Source organism: Osmerus mordax, chromosome 5 (assembly GCF_038355195.1).
Source record: "Osmerus mordax isolate fOsmMor3 chromosome 5, fOsmMor3.pri, whole genome shotgun sequence".
Lineage (NCBI taxonomy): Eukaryota > Metazoa > Chordata > Actinopteri > Osmeriformes > Osmeridae > Osmerus > Osmerus mordax.
The window spans coordinates 21,777,843-21,797,798 of record NC_090054.1 but is presented as its reverse complement, the minus strand read 5'-3'; the positions used below and the strand labels follow the sequence as shown (position 1 = coordinate 21,797,798).

The following is a 19,956-nucleotide window of genomic DNA, read 5'->3' as shown; positions in this document are numbered from 1 at the left end:
TGCTCCCCTGGAGGGCTGCTTCCCTGGGGGGCTGCTCCCCTGGGGGTCTTGTTCAGTTTGTTTTATGTCTGCCTCAGCTCAAAAACCCTAGATTCTCCTTTTCCAGGACTGTAGGAGCACTGCAGAGGCACGTAGACCACGCTGGTCTGAAGGCTGCTGGAGGAGCTGTCTGTGTCTAGCAGGGTTAGCTGCTGGAGGAGCTGTCTGTGTCTAGCAGGGTTAACTGCTGGAGGAGCTGTCTGTGCCTAGCAGGGTTAACTGCTGGAGGAGCTGTCTGTGTCTAGCAGGGTTAGCTGCTGGAGGAGCTGTCTGTGCCTAGCAGGGTTAACTGCTGGAGGAGCTGTCTGTGCCTAGCAGGGTTAGCTACTTGACCACTGCAGGTCCCTCTGAAGGTGCGGTCTTCATGTTCATGGTTGAGGATGGTTGTTGTCAGGTTGTGATGGTCTTGGTTGGACCTGGTCTCCACCATGGCCAGGCAGTCGAAACTACATGGAGAGGAAATAGACATGACACCATCCTTCAGGGTTCTGTGTTGGATGTCATGAAGTCAGCTCTATTATGATAATGAATTCAGCCCTCAAATCCTTCATGTGGGATAATGAGTGTCCTATCAGAATTATCCTCCACAGATTCAGGACGCTGTGAAGGGAACAAAGGAACATTAATCTTCTGGGTGGATCGAATCAAGCGCCCCCTGTGAGGGCATTTATAGAGCCATTATATAATGAGTTTCCTTCGAATGACTGTTTGATTCATCTCGTATTGCCGTGCTCTGTAGCACACTGAAGGGGTAAAACCCAAACCAGTTATCTGCAACCCCTGACCCATAGAACAATTTCAATTTCGGCCAGTCCTCGATGCGCCATCCAGAGTAATTGTTTTTCTAGCAGGTCATCTCACCTGAGATCTGCTACAGCCTCTCAGGTTGGTAACCCTGGAGCAGATTGCTTCCTGGGGCAGGAAGGGTCTTTTAATCTAAAGCACCGTTCGGGGGATTAACTTGTTGTCCCACAAAACATTTTAGTGCTGATTCTTTTCTCTTTTTTTTCCGACAATATCAGCAAACACGCAGTTCCATTTCAGACATCTGCAGGACTGAGCGGTAGGTAGCAGACCAGGCTGTGTAGAGGGCCAGGCTGTGTAGAGGGCCAGGCTGTGTAGAGGGCCAGGCTGTGTAGGGGGCCAGGCTGTGTAGGGGGCCAGGCTGTGTAGAGGGCCAGGCTGTGTAGGGGGCCAGGCTGTGTACAGGGCCAGGCTGTGTACAGGGCCAGGCTGTGTACAGGGCCAGGCTGTGTAGGGGGCCAGGCTGTGTACAGGGCCAGGCTGTGTAGAGGGCCAGGCTGTGTAGGGGGACAGGCTGTGTAGAGGGCCAGGCTGTGTAGGGGGACAGGCTGTGTAGGGGGCCAGGCTGTGTAGGGGGACAGGCTGTGTACAGGGCCAGGCTGTGTAGGGGGCCAGGCTGTGTAGAGGGCCAGGCTGTGTAGAGGGCCAGGCTGTGTAGAGGGCCAGGCTGTGTAGAGGGCCAGGCTGTGTAACGGGCCAGGCTGTGTAGAGGGCCAGGCTGTGTTTACAGCTGCTCAGTTGTCCATCTCATCACGTGTGTGGCTGAGTGTGTTCTGCTAAAGGGCTTATAGAGCTCAGCCTGGCAGTGAGTAAATGACCCCCCCACCTCCCCTGTCACTGCCAGGTCTGCCCCACTACGGCAGCTCTGCCCTGGGATCAGCTTCCAGGAAACAGCCTGGTCCAGCTGGGACTCCCATCATCCCACACCATGGCCTCTCATGTGGAGTTGGGTTCTAGTTGTGTCAGGGTCCAGTTCCGTGTTGACAGGCGGTGTGTGTGTGTGTGTGTGTGTGTGAGCTTGTGTGCGTGTGTGCGAGTGAGTGTGTGTTAGGCCCACTAACCCTAGCACTTCCTCAGGAGCCAGTGGGTTGTGTGAGATGTCTTGGCTCTCTGTCCGGGCTGCGGCTGTGTTGCAGCTGTGTTCTGACTGTGTTCTGACTGTGTTCTGACTGTGTTCTGACTGTGTTCTGACTGTGTTGTGATTGTGTTGTGACTGACTGTGTTGTGACTGTTGTGGCTGCGTCGTGGCTGGCTGGTTAAGAGCTCTCACTGGATAAAGGACTGTAGAGGACAGCTAAGCTTCTCACTGGAAACAAGCCAGCCTGCCAACCAACACCAGCATCACCTTTTGAGTTTGGCTAATACTGCTAATGACTGGCTTGTCTAAATGTCTCTACTAAGTGTCTTAGTGTCTGTGTTAAGTCCCTGAACCACACACGCAGCGCCTGACCTGTTGACCTCTGAGCTGCCAGTGTCATCAGCAGTAGAAGTATGTTTGTTTCATCATGAGCATCTCCTGTCTGTGCACACAGCCTGAGGAGGCTCGTTCCTGCTTTCTGTGTGTGTGTGTGTGTGTGTGGATAGGTGTGGATAGGTGTGTGGGGGGGGGGTGGGGGGGGGGGGCGGGTGCAGATGGGTGGACTGTTTGCATTCAGATGCCTCTGTTGCATTCTATTGTGCTCTCTCTCTTTTTCTGTCTCTCATGAGTCATGTCTGTGTTCCTCCAGATAGTGACCCGTGGCTGTGAGACGTCAGAGATGACCCTGCGGAGGAACGCTCTGGGCCAGCTGGGGTTCCACGTCAACTTTGAGGGCGTGGTGGCAGATGTGGAGCCGTTCGGCTTCGCCTGGAAGGCGGGTCTTCGCCAGGGCAGCCGGCTGGTGGAGATCTGCAAGGTCGCCGTGGCGACCCTCACCCACGAGCAGATGATCGACCTCCTGAGGACGTCCGTCAGCGTGAAGGTGGTCATCATCCAGCCACACCAGGACGGCGCCCCCCGCAGGTAGCTGCTGGAACTGAACCTACACACACACATTCCCTGACTGGCACATCTGTCACGGCACATCTGAAATGAGGTCATCAGTAAATCCTAGACAGTATGCTAATTAGACCCCCTGCTGGGTCGGTAATCCTGCATGCAGACCTCAGGTGTTCCTCTGCATGCAGACCTCAGGTGTTCCTCTGCATGCAGACCTCAGGTGTTCCTCTGCATGCAGACCTCAGGTGTTCCTCTGCATGCAGACCTCAGGTGTTCCTCTGCATGCAGACCTCAGGTGTTCCTCTGCATGCAGACCTCAGGTGTTCCTCTGCATGCAGACCTCAGGTGTTCCTCTGCATGCAGACCTCAGGTGTTCCTCTGCATGCAGACCTCAGGTGTTCCTCTGCATGCAGACCTCAGGTGTTCCTCTGCATGCAGACCTCAGGTGTTCCTCTGCATGCAGACCTCAGGTGTTCCTCTGCATGCAGACCTCAGGTGTTCCTCTGCATGCAGACCTCAGGTGTTCCTCTGCATGCAGACCTCAGGTGTTCCTCTGCATGCAGACCTCAGGTGTTCCTCTGCATGCAGACCTCAGGTGTTCCTCTGCATGCAGACCTCAGGTGTTCCTCTGCATGCAGACCTCAGGTGTTCCTCTGCATGCAGACCTCAGGTGTTCCTCTGCTTGCTCATACAGTATCACATGTAGGCGTAATGATTGTGTGAATGGATGTACTTGTTATGGTAGGAGCTGAAGATGCCATTAGAGATGCAAGCAGGAGCAGAAAGAACATTTTCAGTCTTTCTCCTGGAACTGTACCAAATGTGCCTCTGTGCTGTATGGAAAGCGATTTGCATAGAAAAACGCTAAATGTGAATTTTCCTGGAGTTAATGTAGCTCTGAAGCTGCAAACAAGGTGATTACTCTGAAGGGAGAGAACAGGGATTCTTGTTTCTGTGCTCTAACAATGGACGGAAGGAACCAGAGTTAAGATGAATGAATGAACCACAGTTAAGATGAATGAGTGAACCACAGTTCAGATGAATGAGTGAACCAAAGAGGAGTCCAGGCAGCCAGACAGATCCAGCCGGCTGAAGGGACAGTGTTGTAACGAGGAGAGCGTCTTGATGACAGAACAGCTGCCGTCTCTCGTCTGAGAGCTGGCAAACCTTTCTTTTCTGCCTTCTCTTTGTCGTCTCAGTCTAGGTTTCTGGGTAGGACAGTCTGCCTCCGCACAGACCCAGAAAGGTGTGTGTATGTGTCCTGTGAAGGTGTGTGTGTGAGTGTGTGTGTGTGTGTGTAGCGGCTCTCATCCATGATCTATGTTCCACCGTGTGGCCTGGCAGAGTCAGTCTGAGAGTCAGTCTGAGAGTCAGTCTGAGAGTCAGTCTGAGAGTCAGTCTTCAGAGGCTGGACAACATCCTCTGTGTGATTCCACCACGGCTCTGCCAGAACCCTGCTGTAATCCTCTTAGCAGGATCTGGGATGATACATCATGATACAATCATAATCTGAGTTATGATTGTCTGAGTTCAAAGAGGCAGGAAGCAGTCCAAACAAACAAGGCCCTGTAGCAGCCATCGGTCATCAGGGTGTGTCTCTGTCAGTCCTGGTGTGTGTCCACCGGACTCAGGTCTGGAACAGAAGGGTCTGTCCTGTTTAGAGCAACTGTGCACTTCTGCCTCTGACTGCCTGATCTGGGCTAAGTTGATTTTGATTGTCATGGAAAGATGCTTATATAAGTGGGCCGGACTGTATTGCTCTTGACACAGAGTATACATTAAGCCATTCCATACTCTAACAGTGGCCTATATAATGCACATCATGGCCAGAGGGTGACCCATCTACAGTAGTAAATCTCGCCAGCAGATGGTTGCTGCAGATTAGAGGAGAGTTTCCAGTGCAGCCTTGCGGAGGTGCTGAGGTCCCTGGCTGCTCAAGTCTGAGAGGAGAACCACGAGGAACAGCCGTCCTCCTGTCTTCTCAGAGCCACACCAGCGCCAGTCTCCCAGACACTCATGAACGACCACCACCATCCAGGGTCCCTTTCCCACCAGGGGGGTCAGAGGTCACAGTAAGAATCTCGAGGGCCCTCAGGCCCCCCTCCCCCACCGCTCTTCTGAGCAGCTAAAGTGTCGCAGACGACAATGGGCGCTACAGTTTCTCCTCTATTATCTCAAGGGAAAGGAATTCAGCACTCCAACAGAGAGATGTGAGACAGAGAGGAGACTGGATCTGTAGCTGCCTCGGACAGGGACGCTGGTTCCTCACTGCCCCCCAGGACTAGCACCTCCCTCAGGGGCTCCGAGGGGGACGCCTCACCCCTCCTCACCCCTCCTCACCCCTCCTCACCCCTCCTCACCCCTCCTCACCCGTTACAAGTGGCTCTCTTCATGAGCAAGACTGGGGCGTGTGGAGCCCTCGGGTGTCATGATGTGTGTGTCTACGTGCTCACTCTGAGACTACATCTCTCTCCTCACTGAGACTACATCTCTTTTCTCACGCAGATCCCCACGGGATCTCTCTTCTTTATTTATCTGCTGAAAGTTGACCGAGCCTTTTTAAGGTTTAGCTGTGCTGCGTCTCCAGGCCTGTAAAATACAACTCTAATATTAGCCTAACCTAGAAATGTGGTTATTTACTCTGGAGACAGGATGTTTGTGTCTCTGCAGTTCCAGTCTGTTCCTTCATGGCTGTGGAGGTCTGAACAAGCTTGCTACGGATCTGACTAATGAGGGAGCAAAGAGAAACAGTAAGAAGCCGCTTCAGGTTGTGAAGGCAACACACAGGGCTCTCTAATGTGTATGAAAAAAAAAAAAAAAGTTTGCGGCTCTGCAAAGGAAGATGGAGAACATGGAGACCTTCCTGAAGGGTGGACATGAAAATTGAGTTGCGGCTACTCGTCAAAACAAGTACCCCAATCTTATCCACTTTCGGCCCCGTAACCAGCACAGGCTTTGGCCAAGGCCGTCGCTAGAAAACAACTCCCCTGGAGAGCGCTGAAGCGAGACTATCTTGCTCCTCCTCCCCCCCCCCCACCGACATCTGTGGTTTGGTCTCTGCCCGGGTCATGACCAAGGATGTCTCCTGGCCAACACAATCTGCATAGGGAGAATCGGACTGATTGTGGCCTAGGTCGAGGGCGCCAACCCAGACCTACTCACACATTAACTTTCACCTACTACAGAATCAGAATCAGAATCAGAATCAGAAAGGGATTTATTCGCCATGAAAGTTTGCACAGACAAGGAATTTGCTTTGGCAGGAAGGTGCATACAATAAACATATACCTAAAATTTAAATATGTGGACTAACTATACTAAGGGTACATAAACTAGCAGTACTAAGTGGGATAAATATAAGTTGCCGTAAATTACAATATAAAAATACAAAAATACAAATATTACAAAAAATACAAATGTACAAGATACCATGTTGTGGTGCAGTGCAAAAGCAGAGTGTTTTAAGCAATAAGTCATTTGAGTCAGTGTGGTCCCTTGGCCTTTTTGAAGAGGCCAACAGCGGAAGGGAAGAAACTGTTTTTGTGGCGTGAGGTATTGGTCCTGATAGACCGCAGCCTTCTGCCGGAGGGGAGTGACTGAAACAGGGAGTGTCCAGGGTGGGAGGAGTCGGCCACAATCTTCCTCGCTCGCCTCAGGGTCCTCGAGGTGTGCAGGTCCTCGAGGGTAGGCAGATTGCAGCCAATCACCTTCTCAGCAGTACGGATGATACGCTGCAGTCTGCTCTTGTCCTTGGCAGTGGCAGCAGCGTACCAGACGGTGATGGAGGAGGTGAGGATGGACTCAATGATGGCTGAGTAGAAGTGCACCATCATTGTCTTTGGCAGGTTGAACTTCTTCATCTGCCGAAGGAAGTACATCCTCTGTTGTGCTTTCTTGATGAGGGAGCTGATGTTCAGTTCCCACTTGAGGTCCTGGGAGAGGATAGTGCCCAGGAAGCGGAAGGACTCCACAGTGTTGACTGGGGAGTCACACAGGGTGATGGGGGTGAGTGGGGCTGTGTTCCTCCTGAACACATGGGGGGGTGGTAGATATCACCCCCCCCCCACCCCCATCCAACGCCTTCGCCTGCTTGTTTCCCCAGGGTGGCTGGCGGGTCTGTGTCCAGCGCCTACCATGGCTGCAGGTCCAGATGCTGCTTGTCTACCTCCCAATTCCCGTTGCAAGTCACGTGTTTTTGTAAATGTTGTTGTGCTTATGTGCTGAGGTTTTTGTCTGTTCCCACACTGTACTCCTCTAGGAGCATTGTCTGGGTGTTGCCTTTTTCTCTCCTCCTCTCTCCTCATGTTATGCTGTAACTTTCTAGTTGGCGCCGAAAATGGCTGCCTAGGTAGGCTCTCCTGCCAAAGTAAATTCCTTGTCTGTGCAAACTTTCATGGTGAATAAAAACCAATTCTGATACTGATTCTGATGTTGTGTAGGAAAAACACAGGATTAGGTGTGTTTTCGTGGTGTGTTTCTTTCTCCTTGTGTGTGCTGCACGGTGACAGATTGAGACGGGCAGTGGTGACCTTTCCTGTGATGTGGTGTCAGCTTTCTCATCCTCCATCTTCATCCTGTCTGAGGATCCTCTGCCAGCAACATGCCAACACCTAGTGAGGGGGCGACATTCGACCAGGAAACTGTGAGAAGATCCCACCATACAGTGCTGCAGTTAATCCCACAATTCCTTGCTGCACGCTTTTAAACGTGCCTCCTCTGCTGAGAGCAGCGTGGGTCTGGTGGTGTGTGAACAAGGCCCTCTCCTACAGGGGGTTATTTAAGAGTGTTATCATAAAGCATGCAAGGCTTCATCTTGAGCTGGGAGAGAGGGCCTGCTGTAGGTCTTGGCAGAGCAGCAGAAGGGAAGCGTGTGTAAATCGTGTCTGGTTCCTGTCCGCCCTGTGCTGCTCGAGCCCTGCCTGGGCTGGCTGGCTGGGTGGCTGGGGGGTGCTAATCCTGAACCAGGGACAAGCCTGGCTGACCAAACAGGCCTGGTCCTGGCTTGATGATCAGGTGACCAGGTAGCAGTTTGTGCACTTCCTTGGGGAAGTAAAACGGATTTTGAGCGTTTTTAGGAAGGAGTCTTCCTCACAGTGGAAGATGAAGATGGTAGAAGGTGCAGCAGGGATCCTGAGGGGGAGGGGGTGTCTCGTGACCCTCCTGCACTCAGCATGGAGACGGCTTGAGGGATGCACAGTTCATCTGCGTAATGACTCAGTTCTCCCGCCTGTTGAAAAGGTCATTAACCGAAACCTCTGTGTTTAACACTCTTGCTAACAGCTTCACCCCGTGTCACGTCTTGTTACCCAGGCGACAGGACGAGGTTCTGATGAACTGTGTTTGAAAAGTGGTGGAGAGAGAGACGGGTTGCTTGGATGGAAATGCTGATGAATGATGGATCAGGGTTCAGCTCCAGATGATCTGATGCGCTTGGCTTGGCTGTCACAGGATCCAGACAGGTTCTCCTGGAGAAGATCTAATGTTGCTTTATGATTCACCGTAATCTCATGTTCGTCCATGCATGCTCAACATACATCTAGTATTAATAACCAGCCTTTTAGATATAGTGCAGATAGAATTGACAGTCGTCCATAGGAGATAAACCTGACGTTGACACAGAACAGATGTGACAGGGGGGAGGGAGGGGGATGGTGGGTGTAGAAGGAGCAGGATGCTGATTGGTTCCTGTCGCACACTGTCACAATCCCATTGGACCCCAGCTGTACACAGCCGAGCCAGCGATGTCCTAGATTGATGAAAGGGTCTTTCTGAGAGGGATTAGGACCCCCCCATGCACACACACACCACAGCCTGTGCAATCAGTGGGCCAACCCTCTCAAGCCCTACTGTATACACACCCCACAGTATGTATACAGCAGACCCGTCTTCCCAGTGGATCCTGGAAGATGGAGGGGGGAGGGAGGGCAGTGTAATCATTGGGGTTTTGCTTGAGGTGGTTCTGGAGAGGGAGCGGAACACCCAGGCTGTTCAACAACCCTCCCCTCCTCACCTCCTCACCTCCCCCCTCCTCACCTCCTCCTCCCTCCCCTCCTCCCCTCCTCACCTCCTCACCTCCTCCCCTCCTCACCTCCCCCCTCCTCACCTCCTCCTCCCTCCCCTCCTCCCCTCCTCACCTCCTCCCCTCCTCACCTCCCCCCTCCTCACCTCCTCCTCCCTCCCCTCCTCCTCCCCTCCTCACCTCCTCACCTCCTCCCTCCTTCCCTCCTCACCTCCTCTCCTCCTCCCCTCCTCACCTCCCCCCTCCTCACCTCCTCCTCACCTCCTCCCCTCCTCACCTCCTCACCTCCTCCCTCCTCACCTCCTCCCTCCTCTCCTCCTCCCCTCTTCACCTCCCCCCTCCTCCCCTCCCCTCCTCACCTCCCCCTCCCCTCTCCTCCCCTCCTGGAGAGCAGCAGAGGCCTGTAGACCAGTCTCTCCCCTGGGGAGGGGAGCTATGGGGAGGACCCGTAGCTCTGTCTCTGCTGGGCTTCCCTGATGCTGAGCCCTCTCCTGGGTCAGCCCATCTCCTCGCCCCCCAATCAGCTCCAGGTGTGAAACTGCCCTCTCTCGCCCTAGGTGCCTTGCTGACCGGCGTGCTGCCCTCTCTCCCCCTCTCTCCCCCCCAGGGGCTGCTCTGAGCTCTACCGCATCCCAATGGTGGAGTACAAGGTGGACAGCGAGGGGATGCCCTGCGAGTACAAGACTCCCTTCAGGAGGAACACGACCTGGCACCGTGTCCCCACGCCGGGCGGGGGCGCGCTCCCCCGGGGCTCCCCCACCATGGGCCCTGAGCGGCCCCAGGCCCAGCAGCTCCTCCAGCAGGCCCAGGCTGCTATCCCACGAAGCACCTCGTTTGACAGGAAGCTGCCTGACGGATCGAGGTAGGGAACCGAACACACACATACACACACACACATACACACACACCTACACACACACACACACATACAGTGTTGTTACAGGTGTTGTTATGCTGATGGATTATAGATTTTGTGTCACTGCTGTGAGTTGAGGTGTGTAAACCTGGTCGTGACTTGAACATGTGAACAGGCCCTGACAGGGTGAAGATGTTTGGATATATCATGAAGACAACATTAAGAATGTCCCATCAACTAGAGCAGGGCTCAGGATTCCTGTCTCCCCAGTGGAGATGCCCTCCCTGCATCTGATCACATTATCTCCTGTCTCCCCAGTGGAGATGCCCTCCCTGCATCTGATCACATTATCTCCTGTCTCCCCAGTGGAGATGCCCTCCCTGCATCTGATCACATTATCTCCTGTCTCCCCAGTGGAGATGCCCTCCCTGCATCTGATCACATTATCTCCTGTCTCCCCAGTGGAGATGCCCTCCCTGCATCTGATCACATTATCTCCTGTCTCCCCAGTGGAGATGCCCTCCCTGCATCTGATCACATTATCTCCTGTCTCCCCAGTGGAGATGCCCTCCCTGCATCTGATCACATTATCTCCTGTCTCCCCAGTGGAGATGCCCTCCCTGCATCTGATCACATTATCTCCTGTCTCCCCAGTGGAGATGCCCTCCCTGCATCTGATCACATTATCCCCTGTCTCCCCAGTAGAGATGCCCTCCCTGCATCTGATCACATTATCCCCTAAAATCCCCCTGATGAGGTTCTGTGTTCTGGATGCTTCTTCTGTGCTGGAGTTCAGTGTCGTGTGTGTGTCCCTGGTTCCTCGTTCCTGTACTCCTCAAGGACAGCTGCTCTCTCATATCTCACATTGTTCTTCTCGCAGCCTCTATGCAGGACTGATTTGTGCTCCTAATGACCCCCTGTGGTGGTGATGACCTTTCCTAGGCCGTGTCACCCCCTGTGCCCCCCTCCTGTTTGTGTGTCCCCTATGCCCCCCTCCCGTGTGCCCCCCCCTGTGCCCCCCTCCTGTGTGTGTGTCCCCTGTGCCCCCCTGCTGTGTGCCCCCCCCCTGTGTGCCCCCCCCTGTGCCCCCCCCTGTGACTCCTGCAGTATAATGGCTGCTTCTCTACCTCTAAGAGTCACCAGCAGTGAAGCCAGTGAGCTTTCCTTCCCTTCCATCTCTCTCCCTCCATCCATCTCTCTCTCTCTCTCCCTCCATCCGTCTCTCTACATCTCTCCCTCCATCCGTCTCTCTCCCTCTATCCGTCTCTCTACATCTCTCCCTCCATCCGTCTCTCTACATCTCTCCCTCCATCCGTCTCTCTACATCTCTCCCTCCATCCGTCTCTCTACATCTCTCCCTCCATCCGTCTCTCTACATCTCTCCCTCCATCCGTCTCTCTACATCTCTCCTTCCATCTCTCTCTCTCCCTCCATCTGTCTCTCTACATCTCTCCCTCCATCCGTCTCTCTACATCTCTCCCTCCATCCGTCTCTCTACATCTCTCCCTCCATCCGTCTCTCTACATCTCTCCTTCCATCTCTCTCTCTCCCTCCATCCGTCTCTCTACATCTCTCCCTCCATCCGTCTCTCTACATCTCTCCCTCCATCCGTCTCTCTACATCTCTCCCTCCACCCGTCTCTCTACATCTCTCCCTCCATCCCTCCATCCCTCCCCCTGAGGTGACACTGATGTGGAGGATCTCATCACAGCCAATTACTCCTGAAACAGAGATGGAGAGGGAGGGAGAAACAGACAGAGAGCCCTTCTCCCGACCCAGACCACTCCAAACAGAGGCAGGAGGCAGGAGAGAGATGTTGTTCAGATCAGACAAAGGGAACCCATAGACGAGGGCTAAACTGGTCTTTCTCATATTCTAGCAAGTGAATTTACAACCAGATTCCCCCAAGCCTTGTGTGTATGTGTGTCTGTAGGTGACGGTGACTCAGTACTCAGACGACAGCTTACACTGAGCAGTTGTCATTTCCTGCAGGGCTGACGGCAGGCCTGGCCTGTTCATACGAGACAGGCTTAAACTGGCCTGTTCATACGAGACAGGCTCAAACCACCAGCTCGCTCTGGGAGCCACTGTTATTCCAGGAGAGAGAAATGATTTTCAATATCCCCTCCTGAAGCTGTTTAGTTGTGCCGGGGGAGGGCCAGGGGGGGGGGCTGTCTAACAGCAGAGGCAGCCTCTGTCTCCTTAACAGCAGAGGCAGCTGCCTCTGTTTCCTTAACAGCAGAAAGACAGACTAACAGCTTGGCCGGAGAGAAGGTGTAGACCACCAGGGCTGTTACCAGTTCCTGTTACTAGGGCTGTTACTAAGGCCTGATAGCACAAACATACCACACACACACACACACACTCTCAACAAGAGAGGCTTTCTTCTGCATCTGATTGGTCGGCGGGAGAGTGTGTTGTGGCCTGGCCTCCTCAGCTGGGCCCTGGAGCAGCATACAGGACAGGAGACAGGGCAGCATACAGGACAGGAGACAGGGCAGCATACAGGACAGGAGACAGGGCAGCATACAGGACAGGAGACAGGGCAGCATACAGGACAGGAGACAGGGCAGCATACAGGACAGGAGACAGGGCAGCATACAGGACAGGAGACAGGGCAGCATACAGGACAGGAGACAGGGCAGCATACAGGACAGGAGACAGGGCAGCATACAGGACAGGAGACAGGGCAGCATACAGGACAGGAGACAGGGCAACATACAGGACAGGAGACAGGGCAGCATACAGGACAGGAGACAGGGCAACATACAGGACAGGAGACAGGGCAGCATACAGGACAGGAGACAGGGCAGCATACAGGACAGGAGACAGGGCAGCATACAGGACAGGAGACAGGGCAGCATACAGGACAGGAGACAGGGCAGCATACAGGACAGGAGACAGGGCAGCATACAGGACAGGAGACAGGGCAGCATACAGGACAGGAGACAGGGCAGCATACAGGACAGGAGACAGGGCAGCATACAGGACAGGAGACAGGGCAGCATACAGGACAGGAGACAGGGCAGCATACAGGACAGGAGACAGGGCAGCATACAGGACAGGAGACAGGGCAACATACAGGACAGGAGACAGGGCAGCATACAGGACAGGAGACAGGGCAGCATACAGGACAGGAGACAGGGCAACATACAGGACAGGAGACAGGGCAGCATACAGGACAGGAGACAGGGCAGCATACAGGACAGGAGACAGGGCAACATACAGGCCCAGCTGACAGGAGACCCACTCCTGTGGGTGTCCTGTCCTGTCAGGAAGTTCAGAGTTCATACAAACAACTCTCACCAGCAGGACTCCGTCCCCAGGACAAGCGGACAACTTCAAATGTCAGGGGAAGGGTGGCAAAAAAACTGTTATATAATTTCAGCCCCCAGAAGCACTGGAAAGATGTCAGTACTGGCCATGTGATGTTTTTACGTAAGATTAAGTGCATGGTTGAGCACTTTACTGTGTGATAGCTGTGTTAGCTGGCTCCTCCTGGTGGACTGTAGGGTGACTGTGTGTGTGTGTCCTCAGGGCTGTGCTGGACATGGAGAACCCCCAGGTGAGTGTGTGTAACCAGAGCGACCAGCCGTACCGGAGTTCCCCTAGTAACCAGTCGTCCTCCAGTGACCCTGGGCCCTGCAGCAGCACAGCCTGGACACAGCAGCACGGATACGACGGGTATGCACACGCACACACACATACCTACTGTACACACGCACACCTACTGTACACACGCACACCTACTGTACACACACACATACAGAAACCCCTACTGTACACACTCACACACCCCTACTGTACACACACACACACACCCCTACTGTGACAGAAGAAAAGCCAGAATACCGTAACCTGGCTTGACTACCTGAACAGGCCCCTCTCGTCAGCGTCGGCAGGAAACGCCATGTTCAGCTTGACTCAAATGAGCTCAAGTTTCTGACCTATGATCCTCAATGACTTAGAGAGTCCTCTGAGGGGAGTGTGCTGGCATGTTCTCTCTGCTGCTGTGTGCTGAGAGCTGTAAACAAGCTGTGACCCTGCCTGTGTTCCTGTCCTGCAGCTGTCCTTCCCCAGTCCTTCAGGAGCGCTCTGGGGAGCTGCAGGGAGAGGGGGACGCGCGGGACAGGGAGACCACGCTGGAGAGGACCCGCTCTGCAGGTGAGTCTCCCCTCCCCCTGTGGGACCTGTTCAACTGTGGGGCTTGAATCACGCTGTTGTGTTGTACATTGTAGGGAGTCAGGTGGCTGAGCGGTGAGGGAATCGGGCTAGTAATCCGAAGGTTGCCAGTTCGATTCCCGGTCATGCCAACTGACGTTGTGTCCTTGGGCAAGGCACTTCACCCTGCTTGCCTCGGGGGAATGTCCCTGTACTTACTGTAAGTCGCTCTGGATAAGAGCGTCTGATAAATGACTAAATGTACATGATTTATGGAGGTTGTGACTTATGCATGTGTATGAAACTCTTCTGCCCCCTCTGAACCAATGAGAGGTCGTGTCTCTATGAAAGCTCAGCTCTGTGACCTTTGACCTGGGGTGTATCTGTGATCTGGACTTCAGATTCAAGTGGCTGTCGTCTGTCATGCTCTCAGTAAGACAGCTCATCTTACTGCTCTCTCTCTCTCCTCTCTCCCCCTCTATCTTTCTATCTCCTCTCTCCCCCTCTATCTCTCTCCCCTCTCTCTCTCCCCTCTTTCCTTTCTCTGCTTTCACTCCTCTCCCTCCCTCCCCCACTCTGCTCGTGTCCCCCCCTGGCGTCCTGTCTGCAGAGGCCAGGTGGCACCTCCCCTCCACCAAGATCCTCAGCTCCCTGAAGCAGAGGGAGGGGGGCAAGGACTCTCCCAGCAAGCTGTCCAGGGTGAGTACCTGGGCCCACGACGTTACCCCTGGCAACAGAGCAGGGGGCTGGGGTGAAACTGCTCACTGTTCTCTCTGTGTGGAAGCTGAGTCTGGAGGGCTTATTTTAATAAGTAGTCTTATGGCTGTGCTCTGCCATGGGTCTGCTGTCTCCTCTGGGCAGTCCTCTGTTTGGTACAGTCCTCTGTTTGGTACAGTCCTCTGTTTGGTACAGTCCTCTGTTTGGTACAGTCCTCTGTTTGGTACAGTCCTCTGTTTGGTACAGTCCTCTGTTTGGTACAGTCCTCTGTTTGGTACAGTCCTCTGATGTACAGCAAACACAAAGCAAATACGCTTCCAGCCGCAGGCTGCCCCGCCCTTGTCGTGACAACTGACCTCACTGTGATGAACACAGCTCACGGCTGAAGATTTACTGTCTCTTTCTCCTTACACCTCTCTCCCTCTCTCCCTCCCTCCCTTTCTCTCTCCCCCCCTTTCTCTCTCTCTACCTCCCTCTCTCTTTACCTCTCTCTACCTCTCTCTCCCTTCGCTTTCCTCTCCCTCCATCGCTCTCTCTCTCTCACATTCCTTTCACTTCTCTCTCTCTCTCTCTCTCTCTCTCTCTCTCTCTCTCTCTCTCTCTCTCTCCCTTCACTTTCCCCTCTCCCTCTCTCTCCCCCCCCCCTCCCCCAGACGGGAGATAAGACCTCCAGCCCCTCCAGCAGCAACACCCTCTCAAGTAATGCCTCCAGCAGCAGCGACGACAAGCACTTTGGCTCCGGGGACTTGATGGACCCTGAGCTCTTGGGCCTCACGTACATCAAGGGAGCGTCCACAGACAGCGGCATCGACACCAACCCCTGTGGGCCCCCAGGGGCCCGGGTGCTCCAGGGCAGGCTGGCTGAGCAGGCTCTGGTCTGGGGCCCCGAGCACGACGCGGCCTCAGAGGAGGATCATGGGAAGGCTTACCTGCCGCAGGGTTTCGCCTCCGCCATCTTGGCTGGTCATGTGACCGAGGGCAGCATTGGAGACCTCAGCGAGATCTCCTCCCACTCCAGGTACGGTACAGCCACTTCCTGTGTCTTCTACTTCCTGTTTCCTGTCCCAGCAGTATGTGGGGAAGTGTTGTGGCAGTGTGACCTGTGACTGTGCTGAAGGCTGGATGATGTCATTGATGTTTTTCCTCCCAGTGCTCTGGAACACACCACACCAGGAAGTGGACCCTACCATGTCTGTGTTATTGATTTGCCCGTGGGGGTGTATTGTATTCTCTATGGGATTTGACTGGAACCACAATCTATTGAGTTCGAATACACAAACAGAGTAACATATATACCCACAGAAAGCTTTCTCTGTTGGTCATCTACATCATTGCCTCATCGGACTGCTGGCCTGTTCAATCATGCACACACACACACACACCACACACACACACACACACACCACACACACACACCACACACACATGCACAATGGGGATGGTTGCAGGTTGACCTTTTCGTCCAGCTGTGAGCCTCTCTGTTGATCGCAGGCCGGGCCCTCCTGCTGGGGGGTGACCACAACAAGCCCCTCCCCCCGAACACAGGCTTTATTACAGCTTAGGATCTGGTCATCATGTTTTCCTGTCCTGGTCACTCCCAGCCCCCTGTTCTTGTTGTTTTGCTGTGGTTCTCCTGTGGTTCTGTGTGGGTCACCTGTTCCTCTGGTACTGCTGTTGTTCTCTGTGGGTCACCTGTTCCTCTGGTTCTGCTGTTGTTCTGTGTGGGTCACCTGTTCCTCTGGTTCTGCTGTTGTTCTGTGTGGGTCACCTGTTCCTCTGGTACTGCTGTTGTTCTGTGTGGGTCACCTGTTCCTCTGGTACTGCTGTTGTTCTGTGTGGGTCACCTGTTCCTCTGGTTCTGCTGTGGTTCTGTGTGGGTCACCTGTTCCTCTGGTTCTGCTGTGGTTCTGTGTGGGTCACCTGTGCCTCTGGTTCTGCTGTGGTCAGCGGCTCACACCACTCTGGCAGTCCCCTGGCTCGTGGGGCACGCTACTGTACCTCCGCCGACTCCGCCCGCGTCTACACCATCCCCCAGACCGGCTCAGGGGCGGGGCTAGGCTACTCCGCCCCCCAGACAGGTACAGGGGCGGGGCTAAGTTCGGAGGCCTGTGGACAGACACAACCCCAGCCTGGCGCCAAGAACTCTGAAGACATACCCCGTCCTGAAGAGCCTGCCATGTCAGAGTGTGGGTGAGTGTGTGAGTTTGTGTGTGTGTGTGTGTGAGCGTGTGTGTGTGTGGCTGAGTGTGTGTCCATATGTCCACAGCCCTGGCAGGGTTCACTAGTGGGTACTGACCCAGGCTGTGAGAAACACACACCTCGAAACCTGCTCCTGTAGATGACAGTCTCACGCACACACACACACACACACACACACACACACACACACACACACACACGCGCACACACACACACACACACACACACACACACACACACAGAGAACAGACAGTGATGAGTTACTGGGTCCGATTAAATGGTGAGCTGTAGGATACCGGGGGCCTTTGTAAGATGTGTGTGTGGGTGTGCGCGCCTGTGTTTGTGTGTGTGCAAGCGTGTTTCAGTGTCTTCAGGAGAGAGGGGGAGAGGAGGCTCCCTGAGGGCTTCGTCATGTGCTGCAGATGCAGTAATCTGATTTAGCGGGGCTCATGTAGCACTTCCAGCCTGAGTGATTGATAGCATGCTGTAGTCATCTGCTCCCGCCTTATGAAGAAGGCCCATAATGCTGTTAACACCCCCCACTGTTAGTCTAGATCATTCCTATGGTTTCATTTATTCTTACATAACCAAGGTTCTTGATAAATGGCCTAATAATGCACACAGTTATTGTCTAATCATGTAATTAAGTTTTCCTTTCATTCCAGAAAGTTTCCTTGTCCCTGCCTAACATGTCCTAACCTCTGGCTGTGCTTCTCTCTGCTGTTTCTGCGTCTCCTGCTTGTTCCAGGGGAGCAGACAGTTTCTTAGCTTTCCTCCTTAACACGCTGTCCGAGCGCTCCAGGTACACACTCACTGTCACCCTCACCACTCCTCTGCTGTAGCAGCCCCCCTCCCCTCCTCTCCCTTCTCTCCTCCCTAGCCTTCCTCCCCGGTCCTGTCCCCTGGTCAGGGACAACCTGCCTCTCTAACCAGAGACCGACATCTCTCTAACCTCTCTTCCCCTCCTCCTCTTCCTCCTCTCACAGAGCTTGGCTGCCTCCCTCACAGCCCCCTGCCTGGCTCCACCTCCTGTCCCTCACCCCCTCCCTCCCTCACCCCCTCCCTCCCCCTCCCCCAGACTAACATCTTCAGCAGGACTCAGAGCTGCCCCCTCGTGTCTCCAATGCTAAGATGCCCCCTGTCCCTCTGATTGGTGCCAACAGTATTTACCAAACAGCTGGGCTCCCTTTGAGCCCTGGCTGTGCTGTGTGAGGGCCCCCTGCCCCCTCGGCCCCCAGCGCTGACCCTTGGCTGTGTGTCCCTGCAGGCAGCTTTACGCCCAAGAGGCCTGTCAACGACAGGTGGGGGAGAGGGGGGCCGGGGGCCTCCAGGGGCTGTCCAAGGAGGAGTACCTGAAGATGATGCTGCCTGACAGCCCCCCGGGGGACGAGGGCCCCCGCAAGGTGAGGCTGGCCGCTGTACACACACTCTGGTGCTGTACATGTGGAAACACACACACACACACATCAGCATACACACACTCTGGTGCTGTACATGTGGAAACACTGCAAACACACACACATCAGCATACACACACTCTCAGAACACACAGGCACACACAGCAGCCCGTGGCGAGAATGAGGTACTACACTGATGTGTGTGTGTGTGTGCGCTGATGTAGACAAGGTCTCTGGCCTGCTAGTGAGCAGGAGCCAGGAACACAGCTGATAACCTCACCATGACAACACAACTGATAACCTCACCATGACAACACAACTGATAACCTCACCATGACAACACAACTGATAACCTCACCATGACAACACAACTGATAACCTCACCATGATAACACAACTGATAACCTCACCATGATAACACAACTGATAACCTCACCATGACAACCAAGGGAGACCCGGACCCACATCTGCTGTCTATCAGCCTGTCCTCCTCCTCCTCCTCCCCTCCTCTCCTCCTCTCCTCTCCTCCTCCTCCTCTCCTTCTGTTCTCCTCCTCCTCCTCTCCTCCCCTCCTCTCCTCCTCCTCCCTTCCTCTCCTCCTCTTCCTCTCCTCCTCCTGTCCTCCTCCTCTTCTCCTCCTCCTCAGGGCAGCAGAGTCTGGTCTTGTGTGTTCCAGGTCTGTTTTCCTTGCTTGGTTGGCAGAGATGAAAGGCAGGAAGTTGGAGAGAGCAGAACGTCCCTGGGGTCCTGGAGACTCTATTCATTGCATCTTGAGTCGACCTCCGATCCATTATCTCCCAGTAGAGGCCCTGGAGACGTTAGCTGGGGTTAGTCTTGGATGAGGCTCAACTCGGATTCAAAGCCGTTCCGCCCCAGAGTAGAACCCGTCTCCAGGCTGTGTCCCTCAGTCACACAGCACACAGCAGCTGCTTACAGCTTCAACATCACAGCCACTCAAATGGCCAGGCATGCTGTCATTTCCCTTTGCATCTAACCTAAAACGGGTGGATCAGTTCAGTGATACCATTTCATTCCACCTGGTTTCATTTACGTTCTGTTTTATTTTCCCACGGAGGAGAACAAGAGCTGTAATCAGCGGAGGGGCTTGGTGTGTACAGCCAGGCTGTCGACAGACCAAGACATCCACCTTTCAGCTTCAACCCAGGCCACACCTGTGTAGCCCACTTAGACACACTTCATTTGAAACCTTGACGATGACACCGGTTTGATTAAATCACTATTAGCAGTGGAAAGCTCATGGCAGAGTCCTGCTAAGCAGGGCAGAGCGTCATGTCCTGGGAAGGGGGAGGTGGGGGTGTGGGGGGGGAGGGAGGGAAGGAGGGAGGTGGGGGTGAGGGGGGGGAGGGAGGGAAGGAGGGAGGTGGGGGTGAGGGGGGGGAGGGAAGGAGGGAGGTGGGGGTGTGGGGGGGGGAGGGAAGGAGGGAGGTGGGGGTGAGGGGGGGGAGGGAAGGAGGGAGGTGGGAGGAGGAGGTTGCTCCCTGAACTCTGTCAGTGTCAATGCTTGTAGACATGTACCCTGCATACTCCCTCTCATCCCCTCTCTCTCCCCCAGATGTCAGCGGCAGAGAGCCTGTCACCACGGCGATCCCTGTACCGTACCCTGTCAGATGAGAGCGTGTGCAGTACGCGTAAGGGCTCGTCTTACAGCAGCTCCCACAGCTCTGCTCTGGACCAGACCCTGGCCAGCGACATCCTGTTCAGCAGCACCCCGCCCTACCACACCACCCTGCCCCCCCGCAGGCCCCCCGGGGGGGGGCTGAGGAGT

At 54.5% G+C, this 19,956-nt stretch overlaps 1 protein-coding gene across 1 annotated transcript in view; it reads left to right on the top strand.

Annotated features, from left to right (window-relative positions):
- LOC136942772 (signal-induced proliferation-associated 1-like protein 2) overlaps positions 1-19,956 on the top strand; it is a 38,026-nt gene that overhangs the window by 16,942 nt on the left and 1,128 nt on the right. Inside the window, exons 8-17 of the mRNA XM_067235744.1 lie at positions 2,571-2,845; positions 9,448-9,702; positions 13,234-13,380; positions 13,763-13,860; positions 14,468-14,556; positions 15,228-15,592; positions 16,522-16,764; positions 17,522-17,575; positions 18,041-18,176; positions 19,744-19,954. Of these exons, the coding sequence (XP_067091845.1) occupies positions 2,571-2,845; positions 9,448-9,702; positions 13,234-13,380; positions 13,763-13,860; positions 14,468-14,556; positions 15,228-15,592; positions 16,522-16,764; positions 17,522-17,575; positions 18,041-18,176; positions 19,744-19,954 (1,873 nt within the window). The remainder of the gene's footprint in view (positions 1-2,570; positions 2,846-9,447; positions 9,703-13,233; positions 13,381-13,762; positions 13,861-14,467; positions 14,557-15,227; positions 15,593-16,521; positions 16,765-17,521; positions 17,576-18,040; positions 18,177-19,743; positions 19,955-19,956) is intronic.